Source organism: Lagopus muta, chromosome 1, assembly GCF_023343835.1.
Source record: "Lagopus muta isolate bLagMut1 chromosome 1, bLagMut1 primary, whole genome shotgun sequence".
Lineage (NCBI taxonomy): Eukaryota > Metazoa > Chordata > Aves > Galliformes > Phasianidae > Lagopus > Lagopus muta.
In genome coordinates this window covers 192,872,760-192,896,688 of record NC_064433.1, presented here as the reverse complement: position 1 = coordinate 192,896,688, position 23,929 = coordinate 192,872,760, and the positions used below count along the sequence as shown (strand labels likewise).

The 23,929-nt window shown below is 50.2% G+C and overlaps 1 protein-coding gene across 1 annotated transcript in view; it reads right to left on the bottom strand.

Annotated features, from left to right (window-relative positions):
- Positions 1-7,324: 7,324 nt before the first annotated feature.
- POLD3 (DNA polymerase delta 3, accessory subunit) overlaps positions 7,325-23,929 on the bottom strand; it is a 34,467-nt gene continuing 17,862 nt past the window's right edge. The window contains exons 9-12 of the mRNA XM_048933622.1: positions 22,856-22,968; positions 16,058-16,155; positions 15,160-15,241; positions 7,325-12,151 (exon numbers count right to left, since the gene is read on the bottom strand). Coding sequence (XP_048789579.1) covers positions 11,946-12,151; positions 15,160-15,241; positions 16,058-16,155; positions 22,856-22,968 — 499 coding nt within the window. The 3' untranslated portion in view covers positions 7,325-11,945. The remainder of the gene's footprint in view (positions 12,152-15,159; positions 15,242-16,057; positions 16,156-22,855; positions 22,969-23,929) is intronic.

The following is a 23,929-nucleotide window of genomic DNA, read 5'->3' as shown; positions in this document are numbered from 1 at the left end:
TGGCACCAAAACGATTGCATGGTGCCAGCCAGCAGGCCAGGAAAGGGGCCAGCTGGGGGAAACGCAGGGAGAGCCCCACGCCAAGTCTCCCCGCTGCAAACTGTGGGGATTGCAGCCGCTGCTTTGCACAGACTGTTCTGCTGTGCTCCCTGTAAGGAAGGTAAGCATAGGGAGGAGGCAGAACAAAAAAAAAACACCTTGGGATGTTGGTCTTTGGGCATCTTGGCTTGGGATGATGCATGGGGCATGTCAGTGGGGGGTCTGAGGGAAATGGCACCCTGGTGTCCCCATGGTGTTCGTAGGTAGGGCCAGGGGTACCCATGGATCTGTGCATGCTTTTCTCCCATGTCCTTCTCTCCTCTCCTAGTTTAGACACCCTAGAATTATTTGGAAGCCCAAGGCAGTGCTGTGGTTGCTCATGAAGCTCTCCAGTCTCTGCCAGGGGCTCCAGGGCACAATCTATTTCTCTTTCCCACTCATGGTCTTTGCTGGGCAAGCTGGGATCTTGAGGAGCAGATGTCATTCAGTGGGGTTTTCCCCTGCAGTGAGATTTGCATTTGTCTTTGGGCAGATCCGTAAGGCAGGCATGGCATCTGTGGCTTTCCGTCATCCCAAGGCATTTTGTACCACGATGGGGTCCCAGCTCATCCCCATGTCTCTTCCCTGTGCTGTACAGAGATGACCTGAGACCTTGACCCCAACAGATAGAGCTTTTTGGGATCACTAGAAGGGGACAAATCCTATGATCCTCACCTTGTGGAGGCTGATGGGAACACTCAACCCTGAAAGTCTGAATGCTGTGTGGGTGGGATGGGTCAACTTGGGCAGACTCGAAGTCTGGAAAACCAGAGGAAATGGGGCAGTGGGAAATGTTTTCTCCTCGGGTTTCCCATCCCTGATTTTCACTGGGTCAGGAATCGGATATGGGTGTTAGATTCAAAACCACTGAGCAGGGTGGCCACAAGCAGCCCCATGTATTTAATTCTGGAACCCATCCATTCTTTTGGTCTTCCCTAGGGCTTGCAATTCTGTGAGGATGATCCATGGCAGTGGCATATAATAGGAGACATCAGAATATACCACTCTACTAGGAGACCACAGTGCTGCTCCCCACTCTGCAGGAACCAGATGTTCTATCCCATGGGCAGGAGGTCTGTAGGGGACAGCCACTGGGACATGTCATGTCCTTAGTGACTGTTCTGTAGAGAGGATGTCCTCTCCCTGGTCACATAAGCCTGGAGGAACCCCATCTCCTCCAGCCACCACTGTGAAGGAAACCATGGAGCCCATGTCCTTCAGCCCCAGAGATATCCACAGTGCTACTCAACGTACCAGTGGACATCCAGCACTGGTGGGATGTCAGGTCACATCCAGGACACTTGCTAGTTTTCTGTTCACCAGGATCAGTCCAGGGCATCCCTGGGATATAATGAAGGGAGTGGATGAGGGACCCATCCCACCCAAATTTATTCCTAACGTCCCTCCACAAAGGCAACTCTGTGCTCAGCACAATGAGTGCTGAGAAAGGGATGGAGAGATGCAGCTCCTTGAGTGCATTGAGTGACCACGCTGAGAAGGATGAGGATCAAAAACTGATCATCATAAGAATCATCTTTTAATTTGACTTTTATTGTTTAAGATGGACGGGTGGGAAGGCTGAGCAGTAGGCATCATAGGGCTGGGTGGGCACAAGGCAGAGCATGAGTGCTGGAGGAGGATGAAGATGAGGATGAAGACAAGAGTGAAGGTGAGGATGAGGATGAGGAAGACAAGGAGGAAGGGATCAAGTCTGTTCCTGGGTGAATGGGCCAAAGAAGACTCCAAGTTTAGGGTGCTCAGGCACAGAGTTAGCAAGTGCCATGGCAGGGACTGTTGGTGTCCCAGTGAGGGTCCCTTGGGGCCATGCTATGTGGAGTTGCTAACATCACAGGCACAAGCCCAAAAGCTCCATAATGTGAAGGGGAATCTGGGGAGATTTAATACCCCAGGGATGGGATGGGGGTTCCTGGTGGGCACCCATCTGTCTGTAGCGCCCTCTCCAGTGTACCCACCGTGCCACCCTCCCATGTTGTCTCTGCCTGCATTCAAATTCCCCCATTGCTGCCATGGTCCCACTCCCAGCTTCTCCCAGTACCTCCCAGTAACTCTTCTCCCCTTCTCTGCAATCACTTGGCCCCACTGGGGGAGTGGTGGGATCCCAATGGGAGCAGATCCCCGTGCAGTGGGAAAAAGCTCATGAAGAACTGGGGACAAATGGAGGTGAGTAGGTTGGTCACGAGTTGTCTGTTCTCAGCTCCCACTTGGCCAATGGGGGTGGCCTGGGGACAGCAGGGTGGCCATCAAGGACCATAGCTGGGAGAAGAGAGCAGACATAGGCTGGAGGTCTCCACAAACATCCCTGTCACCTGGACAGCACAGTGGCCCATCGGTGTCCCCATGTGTCCCCTAATGGGGACATGTGTCCCAGTGCTGAAGTCCTATGGCACAGCCAGTAGCCAGGAACCTGCTCTGGGACCAGAAGCTCATTGCATACAGCCAGGGAATATAATAAAATTAAACCTCATTAAGCACTTAGAGAAGGGTTTGTGTTGAGGGGCCGGGGCGGGGGTGGGATGGACGGGGGGAGCGTACGTCTCAATACTGAGCTATTTAGGAGGGAGAATTTAATAACGGGGGTGGGGGGGGGCAGGGGGGGGGTTGGTTTTTATGGCAATAGATTTATTCCACCTGGGCTAAGAAATACATTCCACATCTGCCGAGCCGTGTAACCAGACTCTAATTAAAATCGTATGCCAATGAGGGCCCGGCTGTAAAACACAAAGCTGGCTTTTAGGGCGGCTGGGAACCGCGGCTCGCGCCGAGCTCTGGGCTGGGGGCCAGGCGGCCGCGGGGTGGAGAGGGACGTGGCAGCAGGACTGAGATGGTGGCAGTGGTCCCGTGGCCACTTGAGTCCCCCTGGATGGGCAAGGGGGTGCATGTGCCCATGGGGTGCTGGTGAGAGGTGGAGAATTGAGGTGTGGGTAGTGAGGGGACAAGGGGACGCCATGTCTGTGTGGTGAGCATGGGGACAAGAGGACACCCATGTCTGTGTAATGAGAATGGGGACAAGAGGATGCCCATGTCTATGTACTGAGCATGCAGACATGGGGATATCATGCCTGTCAGTGTGCATGGAGACAAGAGGACACCCATGTCTGTGTGGTGAGCATGGGGACAAGGGGACGCCCATGTCTGTGTAATGAGGATGGGGACAAGGGGACACCCATATCCATGAAGTGAGCATGGGGACAAGGGGACACTCATGTCATTACAGAGACAAGATGATGGATGGGGCATTGCCAAATCTGGTCTGGAGGGAGGTGTCCCTGCCTATAACAGGGGGATTGGAATTAGATGATCTTAAAGGTCCCATCCAAACCAGAACATTCTACGGTTCTATGTCCAGATGAGTGCTGGGACCCTGGGGACAAGGTGATGTCTGTGTATCTGTAGGAATCACGAGGACAAAGTGAATGTCATGGCTGTGGGGACAGGACAACGTCCATAGATGCGCAGAGACCACGGGGGCTGCGTGTCATGGTTTTATGATCTGTGGTTTATGACACAGCGTGATGTCCTTGTGAGTGCAGGGACCCTGGGGACTAATTGGTGCCCATATATCTGCATCCATGAGGACAAGGGGACACTTGTGTCTATGTAATGACCATGGGGACAAAGTGATGTCCATGTGAGTGCAGGGATCCTGGGGGCGAGGTGGTGTCCGTGTTTAGGTAGTGGCCATGGGGACAGCATGAGACCCATGCGAATGTGGTGGCCATAGGAACAGGGTGATGTCCCTGTCCAGGTGAGTGCCAGGACCCTGGGGACAAGGTGATGTTCTTGTGCCTGTCCTGACCATGGGAGTCCATGTGCATGTGGTGACCATGAGAACTGGGTAATACCCAGGGATGTGCTAAGACCCTGGGGATAAAATGAGGCCCTGCTGGGACCCTGGGGACAAAGTGGTACCTGTGTATATGTGGTGACCGTGGGAATGAGGTGGTGTCCATGTGTGTGGGGTGACCATGGGGATACAGTGACATCTGTGTGTATGGGGACAAGGTGAAACTCACACAGATGCTGTCCTCACAGGGACAAGGTGTACAGACAGGGGATGGGGTGTGCATAGCGAGTGACACCACTGTGTATGGGGTGACCATGGGGTGGGGTGGTGACCTTGTGTGTGTAGTGACCACAGGGACAGGTGGATCTGTGCAGGTGGGGACAGGATGATGCCCATGTAGTGACAGTGGGGACAGGGTGACATCCATGCATCATAGTGACTGTGGGATGGGGTGACACCCATACACAGTGACATGGGGACAGGGTGACATCTATGAACATGACTGTAGGATGGGGTGACATCCGTATGTTGGGGACAGCATGACATCCATCAATAGTAATGACTGTAGGATGGGGTGACATCCATATGTTGGGGACAGGGTGACATCCACACGTTGTGGTGACCGGAGGATGGGGTGACATCCATATGTCAGTGACATGGGGACAAAGTGACATCCATGCATCATAGTGACTGTAGGATGGAGTGACATCCATATGTTGGGGACAGCATGACATCCATCAATAATAATGACTGTAGGATGGCGTGACATCCATTCATCATAGTGACTATAGGATGGAGTGACATCCATATGTTGGGGACGGGGTGACATCCACCAATAGTAATGACTGTAGGATGGGGTGACATCCATATGTTGGGGACGGGGTGACATCCACACATTGTGGTGACCGGAGGATGGGGTGACATCCATGCATCATAGTGACTGTAGGATGGAGTGACATCCATATGTTGGGGACAGGGTGACATCCACACATTGTGGTGACTGGAGGATGGGGTGACATCCATATGTCAGTGACACGGGGACAAAGTGACATCCATGCATCATAGTGACTGTAGGATGGAGTGACATCCATATGTTGGGGACAGCATGACATCCATCAATAGTAATGACTGTAGGATGGGGTGACATCCATATGTTGGGGACAGCATGACATCCATCAATAGTAATGACTGTAGGATGGGGTGACATCCACATGTTGGGGACAGGGTGACATTCACACATTGTGGTGACCGGAGGATGGGGTGACATCCATATGTTGGGGATGGGGTGACATCCACACATTGTGGTGACTGGAGGATGGGGTGACATCCATATGTCAGTGACACGGGGACAAAGTGACATCTATGCATCTTAGTGACCATAGGTTGGGATGACATCTATCCATTAGTGACATGGGGACAGGGTGATGTTGGTATACAGATGGAGTGATGGCCATGGGCACAGAGTGACAACGAAGACACAGCTACGGGGCTGGGGACACACTGATGGTTGGCATTTTGTCCCCTGTGCCTCCTGCAGTCATCTTCCCAAACCGCTCCACCCAGGCGCGTCGGGCCAATCCTCATTTTCTCCTCAAAATTAAGAAGCAAAAGGGGAAAAAAGTAATTTTTCACCCAATGCCAATGACCAAGCGGGGAACAAGGCAGACTTTGGGCCACGTCTGAGTGGCACTTTAATGGGGCCACGCTGAAAGGCAGCCCTGTGTTCGCCGTATGGGGACACCGCGTTTTTACGGCCCCGTGCAGTCAGGGCTCACATTTGTCGAACAAACAGAGGTTCTGTCTTGGGTTTAATAGAGCCGGTCCTCCAGACAGCAGCAGAAAGTGCCAGTTCTGATGGAGAGAGACTAATGAGCCCTTCGAAATGGTTTGTACGGGAGCAGAGAAGTGAAGAAAGAAAAAAAAGAAAACCCACCCCAAACGCACTCGCTGCCAAGGAAAATACACTTACCTAGTAAAGCATGAGTAATAAGTGGCACTTTTTACAGTGCAAAGATATAACTTTTCATGAAAATACCAAATAAGGCTCCGTGCAAAAGGTGGACGGCCGTTTTATTGAGGTTTTTTCTCTTTTTTCCCCCCTCCTCCCCCCGTTTTGCTGGTGCCTGTTTACGGGTTCCCAGCGCCCCCGGCGCAGCCCGGCTCCTTCGCTGTGCGACAAAATGAGGAGGGAATGGAAAAACAGGAGCCGCCGTGCTCTGAGACTTTCTATTTTTAACAGGTTAAAAATAGCCACTTTTCAGCCACCAGCCCAGGAAGAGCTGGGGTGAAGCTGTGCAGCGGGATGTCGGGAGTAAACAAGTGTCAGGACAGCTCTCGGAGATGGGACATCGCAGGCCACAGGGTGCCGTGGATGCGGCCGCTGTCACCTCCACCAAAGGGCTGCAGGGTTCAGTGCCAGCGGGGTGCTCAGCACTGATTGGGATGCTCAGCTCTCAGGAAGGATGCTCGGCACTAAGTGGGTGCTCTGTCCCCAGGGAAGATGCTCAGCATCATGGTGGGATGGTCAGCGTCCAAACAAGGTGCTGAGCACTGAGGCTGAGGGATGCTGAGACCCAAGAGAGGACGCTCAGGCTCTAGGTGGGATGGTCACCATCAGGTGGGATGCTCAGTATCAAGATGGATGCTCAGCCCCAAGGGAAGGTGCTCAACAACAAGATGGTCAACACCCATGCAAGGTGAGGCTTCGGGATGCTCAGCACCGAAGGGGATGCTGTCATCCAAGAGCTCAGCACCTAAGTGAGTGTTTTATCCCAAAGGAAGAAATTCAGAATCAAGATGGGATGCTCAGCAACCAGACAAGGTGCTGAGCACTGAGGCTGGGGGATGCTGAGACCCAAGAGAGGACGCTCAGACTCAAGGTGGGATGGTCATCATAAGGTGGGATGCTCAGTATCAAGGTGGATGCTCAGCCCCAAGGGAAGGTGCTCAACAACAAGGTGGGATGGCCTACACCCAAGCAAGGTGAGGCTGGGGGATGCTCAGCAACCAAGGGGATGCTGTCATCCAAGAGCTCAGCACCTAAGTGAGTGTTTTATCCCAAGGGAAGAAATTCAGAATCAAGATGGGATGCTCAGCAACCAAACAAGGTGCTGAGCACTGAGGCTGAGGGATGCTGAGACCCAAGAGAGGACGCTCAGACTCAAGGTGGGATGGTCACCATCAGGTGGGATGCTCAGTATCAAGGTGGATGCTCAGCCCCACGGGAAGGTGCTCAACAACAAGATGGTCAACACCCAAGCAAAGTGAGGCTGGGGGATGCTCAGCACCGAAGGGGATGCTGTCATCCAAGAGCTCAGCACCTAAGTGAGTGTTTTATCCCAAGGGAAGAAATTCAGAATCAAGATGGGATGCTCAGCATCCAGACAAGGTGCTGAGCACTGAGGCTGGGGGATGCTGAGACCCAAGAGAGGACGCTCAGGCTCAAGGTGGGACGGTCACCATCAGGTGGGATGCTCAGTATCAAGGTGGATGCTCAGCCCCAAGGGAAGGTGCTCAACAACAAGGTGGGATGGCCTACACCCAAGCAAGGTGAGGCTGGGGGATGCTCAGCACCCAAGGGGATGCTGAGATCCAAGAGCTCAGCACCTAAATGAGTGTTTTATCCCAAGGGAAGAAATTCAGAATCAAGATGGGATGCTCAGCATCCAGACAAGGTGCTGAGCACTGGGGCTGGAGATGCTCATCACCTAAGTGGTGCCTGGCCTCAAGAGAGGATGCTCAGACTCAAGGTGGGATGGTCACCATCAGGTGGGATGCTCAGCATCAAGGTGAGATGGTCAACATCCAAGCAAGGTGCTGAGCACCAAGGCTAGGGGATGCTCAGCACCCAAGGAGATACTCTATCCCAAAGGAAGTTCAGAATCAAGGTGAGATGCTCAGTGTCCAAGCAAGGCGCTGAGCACTGTGGCTAGGGATGCTCAGCCCTTATGGAGGGCGCTCAGCATTGCAGTGGGATGATCAGAACCCAAGAAGGGAGTGCTCAGCATTGAGACTGGGAAATGCTGAGCACCCAAGGGGACGCCCAGTGTCAAGCTGGGATGTTCAGCCTTGCAGGTTGCAGGGCTAATGCTCTGAACCCAAAGGGAAGCTCTGCATCAAGGAAACAGGTTCAGCACTGTGGGAGGATACTCAACCCTGAGGGACCCTGGGTGCTCAGCACCAACACTGGGGGACAGTCAAGATTCCCTTGCCCAAGAGATGCCCCAAAACAGGGCCTGCTTTGATGTGACATCCAGCTCCAGAATTAGAACTGTGGCTCTGGTCTCACATGGATCAGTTTTGGTTTTGAGACTTCCCCACCCTCTCCGGGATGCTGTTGGCAAAGGAGCAGTTTGGAAGTTACCGAAGACCACTGAGTCTTAATGTCCGGATTCCATCATTCCATGATCCCAATCCAAAGCATTTCTCTGCTTCAGAGCCCCCAGAGCATCTCCCTGCCATGGGGAATGGATGGACCTGGCAGCTAGATGGCATGCACACCAACAGAACCTCCCACAACAATCCTTAAAACAACCAAAGAGAGGAGACAGGTGTTGGCATCCATCACAGCAGGTAGGACTCTGCAGGATGACGTGCTGCAAAGCCTCCATGGGAGCCAGGAAGGATGCTCTAAGTGCTTAAAGCGTAGTATGAAGGATGCAGGTGTCCTCAGGTCCTTATCCCTTCAGCTTGAAAAACAGAAAGAAGGGGAAAGCTAGCAGCACTGCATGGTCCAGCAGCAAGGGACCTTCCCCAGGCAAGGTGCTGACGCATGGCCCGGCGCTGGCACACGCCTGCTCTCCCCTCCACCACTGCTCAGCTCCTCCAGGCAGAGTTTTGTTTCCTTTTAAGGCCCTGTGTTCCCTGCTCTGGAGCTGCGGCTGTGCTGGGAGAACAAAACAAGTCGGCGGTGCAGCGCTGCTCGCCTTCGCCCTGATGGTTATGGGCTGTGCCCTCGGCTCCCATTTTCCCTGCAGCATGCAGTGTTTAACCAGATAAAGGGCAGCCGGGTTTTCCAAGCAGGCTCTGCCTCCTTGCAGCACGGGAAGCTTTAAATCGGCATCCCAGCTCCTTTTGCAAACAGGATAAGGAATTCTCATCCTCAGCAGCAGTGTTTTGAGGCAGGGCACGTGCAGCTGCTGGTTCAACACCATCTTGGCCAAGAGGAGCTTGGGGTACCAATGGTTTTACGTCTGACATTGGATGGTGCAACTTCTCCCACTTCTTTCCCCACCAGTAAAACAAGGATGAAGCTCCCTCTGCCTTAACATCCAACAGAAAGCCATTCAAAATGTGCTGCTTAGCAGATGACATTAACCAACACCTCCCCGTGCCTGTTAAAGGCTCTGTCCTTGTGAGGGTGCAGAAATGGTTGGAAGGCAGATGCAGTTTTCCCCTCTTCTCCCCTTGCACCTCCATTGCAGGGGACAGCAGCCCACAGAGGTGGAGACAGAGATGTAAAAATTCATCTCATGAGATTAAAACCTATCCAGGAGGGAAGGGACCGGGGGCTGTGTCAAGAGGCAGGTCTCCTACAGCCAGATCCCTGCATCCACAGAGAGAGAATCTTCCTTTAACCTTTAACCCACTCCCCTTGCTTGCTCCTGCACTCCATGCAGCATGCAGGAACGCTCCAGCCTCACCCAAGGGGCATGCAGGGACCCGAGGCCCCCGGGGGCTGGCAGAGCTGTGCAGTGCACAGGAGGGGGAACATGAGATCATGATTTTGGAAGCCTGAAGTTCGCCTATGTCCTGCTGCAGACATTAAGTCATTTTCCTGAGGAAGTGGTGTATGACGTTGAGCTGGTTATATGGGGTTGGGGTGGAGCAGCGAGCTCCAGCGAGAGGACCACTGTTCTGGTGCAGAGCAGGTGAGGTGCGAGCACACCACATCCCAGCAGCATTGGTCATGGAAATAAGACCTGAGGAGACAGCCCAGGGGTCTGAGTTCAATGCAAACCTCAGTAGCTTGAGGTGTTTTCCACCTGGGTGACCTACAGTGATGAGTTTATTGGATGGAAGAACTCTTCACCTACTGCATGTAGGCTCCTCTGTGTGGTCAAGCAACCTCTGAAAAAATCAGGATGGAGCACATCTTTTAATGAATAAAAAAAATACAAGAAAAATCTGTGCTTAACGTTTTGTGACTTATTACTTTTCAAAATATACCCCTGATTCCACCAAGAAAAGCAACACACTAAGTGCTGGCCTCCATCCCAAATGAGGTCCTTCATGACTTCTCCCCATGGATCTCTGCTGCACACATCCCTAAAACATACCTTGAAAGCATCCCACCTCCTCCAGCTGTGCAGTTGGCTCTGGTTGGGTGCTGGTGCCAGTTCTGCCTGCCCTCCTGTCTCTTACCCTTATTTTTCCTGTAAGCTTCCAGTTTGGAGAGCCCAGAGCTGCATGATGAGGATGCTGGAGCGTGAGGTTACCCTCAATCCTCCACTTGCAGTGATCCATCCATTAAGCAGCCAAACCCATCCAGCCAGGATCAGCCACGGGCACAAGGGCTGTTTAAGGAGATCCTCTCCCATCTGCTGAGGGTCCAAGCTGCTTGGGCTGATCCAAGTGTAACTATTAGGTGTGCATTCCCATTTTGTGAGCCACCAGCTTGATCACTCAGCCAGAATGATTGCCATCATAATCAATGAGTTGGTCCTCTTGCTATCCAGAGCTCAGAATACTTCCAGCTGTCTGCCTAAAGACATCTCCCCTTTGGTTTACACTCTTCAGACCTCTGTGCCACCTCAAACACCTCCGTATACCACTATGTAAGTACACAGCAATATAAACACCAGCCTAACAACACCCAGAAACAACTGCTGACCACATCAGTTGCCCACCTGAGACCTCACCAGCCAAGTTTCAGAAATGCTGAGCACCCATCCTCTGGAAAACCTCTTTTACGATATAAATCTTAGCACCAAATGACAGAAGGCATCCAAATGGAGGAGTTATTTCTAATCAACGGGTCTGCAGTGCTTTCTTCACCTCCAATAACTGGTTTCTCAGAACCATTTGCTGCAACACTTCCTCCAGAGGCAGCTGACGAGATGTCCTAGAAAACAACTCGATGGTGTCTGGTTTGTGCCTGTAAAACACTTCAGCAGCAAAGCAGGCCCAACAAAAACACAAAGCTGCGTGCAGCTCCTCACAGACAAGGACACCTGACCTTGGTCTACCAGGAGAGCCCTCTGAACACCCTTCTCCCCCCTTTGACTCGTTAACTTTCAAGGTTACAGATACCGCTGCTTTCCCAATAAGAGCACAGCCTTCCCCCAGTTCCACCAGAGCCAATTGTGTGGGAAGCCTTTAAGATGTTTTTGCAGAGACAGAGCACCACCAGTGCCCGGCTCTATAATTAGGCTTCTGAGCAATTTACAGAGGATATGCTCAAGGAAGAAAAGGGTAAGAGAATTTTATATGCGCCGCTTTGTCCAAAAGAAGGTTACGAAAGGCAGAGCAAAAACTATTTACCAGCCTCACGGGGAAAATTAAGTTTGTTTCATTCAGTTGAAGCTGAAGCAGATGTTCAGTATCTGTGTGTGTGCCTGAAGACCTGCTACATTGCAGCTTCTCACCAACGTGAACGTTTGGATCAATGTGGAGAGCTGAGAGTGTAAAAACAGGGGGGGAGAGGGGGAAAACAAAAGGGAAGAAAAAAAAAGATGATGCCAGAACTTGACTCCCAGTGGAGTCCATTCTACCACTTGTGGAATGGGCCTTTAACACCAAGCTGCTAAAAGGCCATCTTAAAAAAAAGAAAATAAAATGTCATGTAAATAGATGAACAGTCTTTCAAGAGTTCAGTCCAGATGTCGCATCCAGGTGGTGATTTTCACATAGCTTAATAGCAAAGACTGAAGTTATTGCAGGAACAGATAAAACTTCTTCCCAATACAAAATGTAGTCCAAAGGGCTTACTTACACAGTAAGCAAGATATCTTACGTAATGGAAGATTGCATGTTGTCCTCCTCCTGTGCAGCAGCTTTCATAGAGCCACGCAAAGAGAACAACACTCTCAAGCTGCCAAAGGGAGCGGGGCAAAGAGTCAGTTCATTTCTTCTGAAAGAAGCCCATGATGGAGACCTGTTTGTTGGCCCTGCTGGCAGTGGCTGCTCCTTTCTTCTGGTTCTTCCTCTCTTCCTTTGGTTCCTTCTTCACAGGCAGTGCAGGTTGCTTGGGGGCAGCTGGTGGCTTGGTCTTGGCAAAGTCATCCTCGCTGTCTGTACAGGATTCACTCTCATAAACCTTCTCAGTCACTAGTTAAAAGAGAAGAACAGATGGTGCTGGTTAAGCATGCGTGTTGAAGAGCAGCAACGTCCCCCCTGCAGCCTTCCCACCGCACTTCTGGAAACGAGCATTGTGGTTCAAGCATTCCAATGGGAATTAAGTCCAACCCTCAAGGTTATATGGTACATTCAGATGACCAGGCTGGTTTTGTATACACTGGGTTAAACTGCCTCCACAGAGTCAAACTGACCTCCTTCTTTCCTAAGCAGCAGATAGTAGATGGATGAGCTGGGAGCTTGAACACTGTCCAGCTCTTTCAAAATGAGCTGACATCCCCAGGGATGTTCCCTTGCAGGCCATATGCACACCTTAAACACCAGCAGCCTCCCACTGGGAAGGGCTCCTGGGAAGACAGCTCCTGTTCCAAACCTATTCAAGCATCACCCTGAATCTTCAAGATTCAAGGGCCACTGGTGTGCATCAGATGGCCAAAAAAAGCAAAGCCAACACACTGAGAAGAGGGGCACAGAACTCCATTGGCAGCTTCCTCAACGCAGGAGGGCAAACAGGGCAAAAAAATAAAGAAATGCCTTAAAAAGACCACAAAACTGAACCCATCACCAAAATCAAGGACTGCTACTGAATGGGATTGCTGGCTTGTTACAGTCAGCATCCCACGATGGAAAGCTAAGGGATATAAAGCAGCACTCACTGAAATGAAACCGAGTCCATTGCACTGACCAAAGCCATCATTAGATACTAGTAAAGGTTGTTCTATCAGCCTTCCCAGCAGTGCTCTGGTATTTTTCTAGTAAACTATTTCTTTTTAGCAACTGTATTCTTTTAAACACACGTCCTAACTACTATTCTTCTGGGAAATTAGCTCCCCGTTGTGTTAATGCATCAAACCACACCAGGATTTCTACGTAACCACCCTGCAAAGAGGAACGGTATGAAATCCTGCTCTGCAGAGAGCAGATGCTCAGACAGGGACCATAAATCCATGCTGACTTCCTGCAGAGGGAACTGACCTCTGAGGGAGCAGCGTTAGCAGATTGCTGGCCAGTTCCTGAGCTTGAAAGACTTACAGCACTGTCACCCTGTCGGTAATTGTTGGTAACAAAGCACGTGCTTAATCCCCTCCAATTACGAAATAACAGTTTGCGTTGGTTCTTCTAGTGAGATTGCAAATGGATGTAAGAATTCCGTGCTCGTGGCAGGCCATACCAATGGATTGTTGATGCTCAGCTCAGCCAGATGTGCTGCATCACTGTAACTCAAGTTATGCGTGCGAGCTTTAACTTAAACCAGTGCCATACAACCACTTTGCTTACAGTGGAGACACGTTTATTCCAACACTGAAATCTATGTGTGTCCTTCAAGCTTTAGAAAGCGTGAGGTAGAGCTGCAAAAGCTTAAACCTCAGCAATTCCCCTTTGCTACAGGCTAAGAGCATGCAGTTGGCTGCATCCCTGTTGATGCATGGTAACATGCCTTAAGCCCAGCTCCACAGAGACTTGCTCAATTTCCCTTGGGACTAATCCCTAAATCAGTTTTGCTTTTTGACACCAATTCCTTGCTATTGTGAAAATGGCCACTTCAAAGCGTGGAGAAATAGAAAGGACAGCCTAACTTCAACATTGGGATTTAATGTCTCTGCACCACTGTCCTTGTGGACATCAAGGAGGGAAAAAGAAAAGCTGTCTTTCAAAGAATATCAACAACTTACATCAGCCTGGGAGATCAGCAGGTTATGTAGCCCTCAGATGGTTAGTTTTGTGCAAGGAAAAGGTGGGTAAGGAGTGGGGTAAGCTGGACCATAATCAGACTGCAAGTCCTGTGCAATGAACTGGTTGGCACTCAGTGTGGAGAAAAGCACCTCCTTCCTCCCCACTCTCAGTATCCTGGCTCGATCCCTCCTGCCTTCCCAGGTGCACTGCCTCCCAAAGCCACAACAGCAGCTTCCATTTCCCTTTCCATACACAATGGCTGTGGATAGGAACCACAAATCCCCAAGTCTGAGTTTCACAGGAGACTACAAAACCTCTTGGGAATGGGGAGAAGGGAAAGTGGGCAGACTTCCCAACCCTGGTACATTTGGAAAAGGCTGAAGAGAAAGCAGCACTCTTTGCTGGAAGCTGAACCCAGAGCCCTCATTAGTGAGAGCTCTGGATGCAGATTTCTTGAACTTGAGTCCCCTGCTCATGCTTTTTTGATCCATTTTCCTCCCAGGCATTTTAATGATTCTATTTGGGATGGGAGCACAAAAACACCCCATAACACAACAAGCCAAATCAGTCAGCAACACCTGTGCAAGTCCAATACCTTGACAAAAATCCAGGGCTTGAGATTTCAGTTACCAGCACAGATAGTTGCTGAGTGCCAGCCTTGTTTCTTTAAAGGAGATGCACAAATCCAATAGGAAACATAAGGCACAACCATACAGATAGGTGCAAACACAGGTTGAGTCGTGTGCATGCAGCTCTAAAGCTGGGCCAAGCAAGGCTGTGTCTGTGCACAAAAACAAACCTGTGCAACAGCCACAGGTCTTCTAGAATTGCCTGAGCTCCCTTGACATCTATTAAGATGAAGAATGCCAGGCACATCATATGATTTAGCTGACAACATCACTACAAAAGAAAAAAAGAAAACCACCACATTTTGCCCTCTTCGAGTTTTAAAACCTTGAAGGAGAAAAAGGATTCTGAACTCCTGCAGCTCTGCTTCAGTGCCAGGATACAGAAAAGGAAAGGAGCACAGTGGTGTTACACAACTCTCTCCAGGTCACAGGAGGAAGCAGCGTAGATGAATTTGAAGCTTCTGGCTTTCAACAACAACTCTGAAACCTCCACCCAGGCCTTCAGAGAAAGGGCAGCTACCTCAACCTGGGAGCACGAGGTGGAAAGCAGAATGACAAAGCGATGTTGTGATATTATGAACCTCTTCCTAAGCCTACGAGAGGCTGACCCATAAAAGTCTTCAGTAGAAGTGCAGGAAAAGTTGGACCCGCAGAAGCGTGGGAGACAGCCACTCTTACCCATGCAGCCTTCCTCTTCATCAACAAACATTTTGGATTTCAGCACACGCTTCCGTTTCCTCTTCTTTCCCCCAGTTGAAGCCTGAAGGACATCACAAGAGAGTGAGACATCAAGAGTTAAAGCCCTGTGCCTCAAGGCACGAAATCATCCGCCCCAGGAGTCTCTCTAACCAAACTGATAGAGAACGTTTTGTGAATTCCCTTCCCTCCTCAGGACAGCCCAGTTTAAGTCTTGCTAACGCCACTGTTCTCCCCATCCCACCAGGATGAATTTGAGAGAAACCAAACAACTGAAATGAGACAGCAGCTTCTTCTGTCTGCCAGCACAAGGGGCGCATTCCTCTTGCAGGGCACACGACATTCTGAAACGTGTTTAGCTCTGTGTGGGGTTGTTTCATTATACCTCTGAATAACGAGGAAATAACAAGGTGTGCATGACACCAGGATGCATGCTGTGACGAACAGCTGTGCTTTCAGTAAAGCTACACGTGTTTTTTCAGCTCAGGGGTTGACTTTGTGCCAACTAGAGCCCACCTCTCTTACGCAGCAGCGATACAAAGTTGAACACTGAGGTTCTCTAGTTTCATTCTGGCCCTGCCTCGACTCCAGAGGCCAAGATTCAGAGGGGAGAGTGTAAAACGCGAGCAACAATTCATAGAGCCATTAGGAGGATAAAAGGGAAGAGAACTGTGCTATATCAGCAGGAAAAAAGCAGAGTTTAAGTCAAGTTGTGCTCTGGATAATGAATGAAGCAGTGAACACGATGGATTCTTTCAAGGTGGATCATGTGATGGACGTGGCAGATGAACAGGACCATCCCCTTGGCATTGAAAAGTGGCTGAGCAATCCCCATCGTGTCAAATGAAAGCAGAAATTCATCACCATGATGTCAGCTCACCTCAGCGGATGCTGGCTCCAGCTCAGCCTTCAGAGCAGGTACCAGAGGTGGTGGAGATGGAGCTTTCTCTTCCTGGAGTGTGGGAGATGCTGGGACACCTGCCAAGAAGAATACACAACCACCTTAGCAGCAGTCAGGTTCAATGTCCCCTTGCCTCTACCACTGTCTCATGTCATGTCACCTAATTTAACTCCGAGTAATTGCTTACAACTTGAATTTAACTTGAGATTTACAACTTCTAACTCAGATCTGAAGACAACACGTTCCAAGAAGCCATCTCTAACCCGACAGCTCACCCTGCACCAAGGTGCCACGTGCTGGGGCTCCTGAAGAAAGCATGGTCAAGGATGGGACAGGATGGGAGAAGCACGTTTGGTATTTTTGGAAAACCACACTCAGCCTCACTGAGCAAAGCTTGGAAAACCAACACCGAAACTAGAATGTTTCAGGCATGTATTTCACCTGTTCAGAAAGAAAAGGGACTGCAACCTGTACAGGAATTGAAAGAGTCAGGGCTAAGGCTACGTATTCTCAAATCACTGCATGACCTCTGTTTCTCTGCCTCTCTCTGAGTGGCAAAACAGAGTAATTGCTTCAAAAATGGCATTTCAAATCCCAAATGATCAACCCTATTAGCTTGAAATTGCCTTTATAGAATCACAGAACGGCCTGGGTTGCAAAGGAGCTCAATGCTCACCCAGCTCCAAGCCCTGCTGTGTGCAGGTCGCCAACCAGCAGCCCAGGCTGCCCAGAGCCACATCCAGCCTGGCCTCCAATGCCTGCAGGGATGGATGGGGCATCCACAGCCTCCTTGGGCAACCTGTGCCACTGCCTCACCACCCTCTGGCTCCAAAACTTCCTCCTCATATCCAACCCAAACCTCCCCTGTCTCATTTTAAAACCCCCCCTTAATTCAATTCATGCAAGAATTAAACATGATACTGCCCACCCCACAAGATTTGAAGGAACACCACAAGGAAAAAAAAACAAAAACAAAATCCAAGCCATTCCAAAAAGCGAAGTCCATTCTCCCATCTGTCACTGCATTCATCTTTGTGCAGCAGATGGATGCAGTGACTGAGATGCTGGAATCCCTCCAAGGTTTGCACTGCCCCACATGGTCATGGCCACCTCCCCAGCTTTGTATGGTGCAAAACCAACACTGGAGGGTCTCACCAACACGAGACAGGGGTGAGAACAGCAGGGCATGCATAGGTACAAAAAGGTCAAGGTCACTTCTATGGGGCTGGCAGAAGCGCAGAGCTGCGACAGCTTAGCAAAATCAAGGCAAGGACAGAGGGGGGGGGGACAGGAGCAGCACTGTGACTAATTGAAATGACTTCAATGAATCCTCTCCAAGTCCACCTACGAAATACTGCCATGCAAGCCCTCAACTGCGGGGGAGAGCAAGGAATGTGGGGGAAGAAACTCCTCATCTGACCTATTGCTTAACAATAACAAGGCTGCGGCTGGCTGCGAGGACAGAGCGCTGCTTGGCTTCTCCTCCCAGCCCTGCTGGCTGCAGTGCTGCCTTCACGCTGTCGTCGTAACACGAATTTTGGATCCGTAGCTGTCCCAAGTGATTAGGTCAGTGTGAAGAGTTACGACTGTGCCAGGCGTGCGGCCAGCTGACCTTCATAGGTTAAGAAGGGCTCAAGCGAAACGGTGGTTGGCTGCCAACGCTCAATAATAAATTACATTCTTCAAACGAGGACTCAGCCTCCTAACTACTGCAGTAAGCGAGGCACAGAAATGCAAACAGAGTGGGATAACATGACTGGGGATTTCACCTTGCTCCAAAGCACCGGGTCTGGCAGCTGTGCTAAGGTAAAACCAAACAAGGGACCTGCTTGGAGGTGCTCACTGCTGGGGGACCGCAGCAAGGACTCAAAATCCTCAGTATTCCTCCCAGCCTCACGGCAGCTGCAGGCTGAAAAACCCACAGGTTGCACAGCACCAAACTCTGCAGGCTACCCGAGCTGGCTGCATCCACTGCAAAATATTTGTAAGGAGTGTGGATGCTAGGAGGGCTGAAAAGGCAGCCTGTGAAAAGCTGTCAACCTCTGCCCGAGGGGTCTTTGGGGGGTTAACCTCAACTGCTTTTGCTTGGGGGAAATTTGGGTGATTCCCCAGCCTCCTCTGAATGACTTACCCCAGGCTTTGGCAGGCAGAAAGCACCTCCTTCCCACGGCAGTGCTTCAGACCACCATCGAGCTGTGGCTCTGTTGCTTTGTTATCCTCTCGCAGCCAGCAAAGCCCTCTGACATGTGATAACTCCTGAGTCAACCTCTTGCTGCTGCCCACAGTTTACTCACCAGCAACAGCTGCGTGAAATGGATACACGTTGGGCAACTGGATGTACCAAAAGATGTAAATCCTGGCTTTGTTTGGTTTGCACTGACCCTGCCTGGAAAAACTGTGAGAAGCTTTAATGCTTTTGCTGCAGCTCTCTGAAACTGATAGAGTTTGTAGGTTACAGTGCCACTGAAATCACCCTCCAAAGTGGCTGTAAAACACTTGTCAACACTATGAAACTGCGCTGGTGTTGGTATAGCTGGAGCTGCCAAACCTCCTGTCCTCTGTGGACACACTTGTGTAGTTTATTCTGGCACTGGAAGCAAAACAACCTGCAGTGACTAAGGCACCCTCAAACCAATGTAACTTTTAATGAAAAATTATTTTAAATGGAGATGATTGTGCCTCGTGGCCCTCTCTGTATTTTCAGCTTGCTACAATGTGCTGACACTTGTAGAAGAAGAGCTTATTTTGGGCTCCCCACTACCCTTGAAATCATAGCATCATAGAATGGTGGGTTTGGAAGGGACCTCAAAGCCTTCCCATCCCCAACCCCTGTTGAAGGCTGGATGTCCCCCACCAGCTCAGGCTGCTCAAGGCCCCCACCCACAGCCTCGGGCACCTCCAGCCTCCCTGGGCAGCAGTGCCAGGGCCTCTCTGCTCTCTGAGTGCAGAGTTTCCTCCTCACATCTGAACCTAAATCTCCCTCTTTTAAATTAAAGTCATTTCTCCTTGCCCTATCTCCATCTGCCTGTGTAAAAAGTCTCTCTCCCTCCTATCTATCAGCTCCCTTCAGGCTCTGGAAGGCTAAAGCGGGGTCTCCCCACAGCCCTCCCCCTTCTCCAGGCTGAACAACCCCAGCTCCCTCAGCCTGTCTCCATAGAGAGGTGCTCCAACCCAATGGAAATGGTTTGGCTCATTAGTGGAAACAGTGGAAGCTGAGCCAGGAGCCTCTGATAGCTCCTCTGGTGGTTTGGCTTCCCATCTCACCCATTTAAAACTTACCCCTTGATCATCTGTGGGTGAATTACGCAGGTGGAGGCTGAGCTGTGCCAGCCTGGCAGCAGCTCCCAACTGCTGTGCAGCATATGGCACCTCTCCCCTGCTCCCATGGGGATGTGGCACACAACGTTGTCACTCCAGACCCCATTCTACTCACTGATGATGCTGATAAAAACTGCCCCTGGTCTCTGTAGAAACCCATTTCCAACCTTTCCAAGGGTAAATACTCTATAAGTCTGGCTGCTGCACGTTCATTTACATTGTCCCATCCCTGGAGGTGTTCAAGGCCAGGTTGGATGGGGCCCTGGGCAGCCTGGGCTGCTATGAAACGTGGAGGTTGAAGCAGGGAGGGCTGGAGCTTCATGACCCTTGAGGTCCCTTCCAAGCCAAGTCATTCCACGATTCTATGACTCAAAAAATAAAGTCTTACCTAGCTTTCATTTTTACACCCCTTTGGTTTCCATCTATTTCAAAGAAATGCTTTCAAACAAAAACAGGGGAGATTTAGGCTGGCTTTGAGGAAAATAAGAGCAGTGAGGCACTGCACAGGTTGCCCAGAGAGGTGCAGATGCCCAAGGTCAGGGGATGGGGCTGCGAGCACTGATGGAGCTGTGGGTGTCCCTGTGCACTGCAGGGAGTGGGACCTGATGGCCTTTAGGGGTTCCCTTCCAACTCAAATCATTTTATGACTCGATAAAAAGGGGAGAAGACAGGAACTCTCTGATTTCCAATCTTTCCCTTTTGAAAAAGGGAACAGTACAAAGCAGATCTGTAGAATATACAGATTTGTACACACTAACTGTCATCTGCAGAAGTTTACAACTCATAATGCAAATCTGTTTCTCTACATGATGGAAAGAACAGAGGACTGTGATGCAGGAAGAGCATCAGCAGCGACAAGAAAATCCAATATCCTGCATCCATCTCCAGCAGGTTAGATATGAGAAAAACAAAAACCAATCCTCCCCAATCAGTAGGGGGTAGGCAACCTTTCTTCTAAGGACTAAAGCTACAGAGAGCAAGGTCAGTAAGTTAACTGGGTTCTCAACCTGACCTTTAGAGGTCCCTTCCAACTCAAATGACTCTACAGACTCAAAAAGTGGGCCTGGGAGAATCTAATGAGGTTCAACACAGCAAAGAGCCAGGTTTGGCACTTGGGCTGGAGGAATCCCAGGCATCCATACAGACTGGAAGGAGCGGTGCTTGAGAGCAGCCCTGCAGAGAAGGACCTGGGGGTCCTGGTGGATGAAAAACTGAACATGAGCCAGCAGTGCTTCTGCAGCTCAGGAATGGGATCCTGGGCTCCATCAGCAGAGGGGTGGCCAGCAGGGACAGGGAGGTGATTGTCCCTCTCTGCTCTGCTCTTGTGAGGCCCCATCTGCAGCACTGCGTCCAGGGCTGGAGCCCCCAGCACAAGAAAGACAGGGAGCTGTTGGAGAGGAGCCACAAAGATGATGAGGGCTGCAGCACCTCCCTACAAAGACAGGCTGAGGGAGCTGGGCTTGTTCAGCATGGAGAAGAGAAGCTGCGGGGTGACCTCAGTGCAGCCTGCAGTGCCTCAAGGGAGCCTGCAGACAGGAGGGGAGTCAGCTCTGTGAAAGGGGAGATGGCAGCAGGACAAGGGGAAATGGTTTGGAGTTGAGGGAGGGGAGATGGAGGTTGGATGTCAGGGGGAAGTTGTTTAGAGAGAGAGTGGTGAGGTGCTGGAACAGCTGCCCAGAGAGGCTGTGATGCCCCGTCCATCCCTGGAGGTGTTGGAGGCCAGGTTGGATGGGGCCCTGGGCAGCCTGGGCTGCTGTGAGATGGGGAGGTTGGTGGCCCTGCCTGCAGTTTGGGGGTTGCACCTTCATGATCTTTGATGTCCTTCCAACCTGGGCCATTCTGTGATTCTATGAAAAGCAGTGGGTATGCAGCAAGCAGTTCACAGTGCCCTAGGGAAGGCAATCCTCCATTTATGAGGGTCTGCCCCACAATATTAAAGAGTTGTAACAGAAGGAGATTTGGAAAACAGACTGTGAGGTCACTTCCCAAACTTGCTGTGTCAGAACTCCATCACGAACACGTGAGGCCAAGGTTCCCTAACTCACAACAGCAAAAAGCAGACCAAACAAAAGCTTTCCATGCTCCTAAGAACAACCTTTCCATCCATCCCTGAAGCAGAGGATTCCTTTCTGCCTGCTCTCACTAGCAGACGATTGGTGAGCTGAGAGATTCCAGCCCAGCACGGAGCAGCACATCAAGTGGCAATTCCAATCTTCCTCTGCAGAGCACAACAACACAGCTTGTCAGTAAGCTGTGTGATGAGCAAATGGAAAGACCAGATAAGAGCTTACAAACATTTAAAGAAATAAATACCATGGAGTGTGGGCATACATATATTTTTTTTTAGGGCTAAACAAGGAGCTGCACACAGGAATGTGATGAAATTAAGGCTGATCATGAAGAATGGCTTCCTGAGAGATTTATCATCCTGTGGCATAGTTTCAGTGGAAGCAATGGATGCCTGATGACAGAGATCACTTGAAATTATGCTGGGTAAAAAAGAAATGATGAAAACAGGCCTAAGGTAGCACAGAGACCTCTAAGATATCCAGCTTCATTCTTGTGTTACAGATTCTCTTCATCTTAAGGTTGCTTCTCCACAGCAAATAAGCAAACAGCTCCAGTTCTGCAGTCCCAGCTCTCTCCTAACACAACCTATGAGCTGTTTCACCTTTTTTTTTTTACTGGAGCTGTACACTGCACTGTTGGTTTCAATTATTTGCCCATAATGATCTCCGAATTCTTTTCCTGATCAGTTTGTTGGATGACTGTTCCACTTAGCACGTATTCCCCAGCTCAGTCCCCAACTTATTTTCCAGTTATCTATATTGAACGGCATTTGTCACCTCAATTATCCAAATTCTTTGGAATCTGCCTCTGCTGTTCCTCATTATAAGCCCAAAATTTGTGACGTTCTGGGCACCCAACTCCTACCAAAGCCAACAGCCACCGAGGAGACGCAGAGTCGCATCGGATATGGCTCAGCTGTTTTGCCTCCAGCTTCTCTATTTAGTTTTTTGGAAATCTTGCTTTCAATGCTGTCTTCCAAACCATTTCTATAAACAGACAGAATAAAGATGCTAAAAATGACCCCGGGAGAGGGAAGGTCACTTTGCAATTGCTTACTAACTAAACTGGTTATGACCAGTCCTGCAGTTCTGGAAGGCACGGTATCTTCCCAGAACCTCCCTTGCACACATCAGCATGACGGGCAGCACACTTGGTGATGAGACAGCCAGATCTGAGCTAAGCTAAAACAAAGACTGAATGACTGAGGCACCCCAACGGAACGCCAAAATGCTCACAGCATCAGAAAACCAGAAAGCTCCAACTGCAGCCATTTGCACGGTTGTCAGTCCTCTCTCAACCCCTCAATCGTTGACCCAACAGCCTTAGATAGGAGCACTGCTGGAGCCAGGCCCCTGGCCCCACATGGCTGCTTGTTTTTGCATCTCTTACCTTCCTCATCACTGCTGTCAGATTCCAGTTGTTTGATTCTCTTCCTCTTCTTCTTTTGATTTTCGGGCTCTCTTTCCTCCTCGTTGTCAGACTTGTCCATCCTCTTCATTTTACTGCCACAAAGAAAAATTAAAGTAAGGGATGAAAACACACCATCCCTTGTGTGTGCATGAGAACGCTGCATGCACTGCATACGTTGCTGATAGAAGAGCTGCCAGCAAGGAGATCAAATACCTCTGCTACCTCCTAAAAACATGTGAGCATCACATGATGAAGCATACTCACCCATACCATCAGACAGAGGTGCAAGGGCATTTTTAAGCCTCTCAACCTTACCCATATTCCGTTCTCTAAAACAAGGAGGACTTCTTCAGCCCCTCTGCAGCTCAGTGTTTTGCCCAGTGCCTCACCTAGCTTGGCCACAGCAAGCTGGCAAGCAGGCATTTCTGATCTTGTCTCTATAGCTCAGGCTCCCAAACACTCATGTCCCCAACAGCATCGCTCAGAAGCTCTTTTGACAGACTGCTCGCCACTGACTGACTATGAGGTAGTGTCTCAGAATCCTGGAGCCATTTTTAAAGACTACTGGAAAAATAAAATAGCTTCTTTCTTTTTAATGTTGGCGAGACACGTCAGACTAACAAGCCTGGAGGCTAAAGGCCCACGTATCCTCATGGAGCTGGTATGGCCCAAGTGGCCTTCCCAACACCACGCTGCCAACACGCCGTTTCCAGGCCCCTGGACTGAATAGGACTATCAATAAGAAGACCAGTTAGCACCAACTGCCATGGTGGGCTGGGTGGTGCACTCACCTATTTAGTTAGCAACAGATTGAGACCACCAATTAATTACTCATAGGCCACCAGAGAGCCATCAGACTGTAATGATTTTTTGTCTCTGTCAGTTTGGGTTGGATTAAACACAAAGGGTTGAACTTAAAACTTACTTGGAGCTTCAGCCCAAAGTAAACCAGCGGCATTGAAAGCAGCAGTACATTTGCTATGGGAATCAACAAGCAGAACTTTGTGTGCTGGGAGCTGTGTACATATAAGCTTGGGAATATACTGCCTTCCC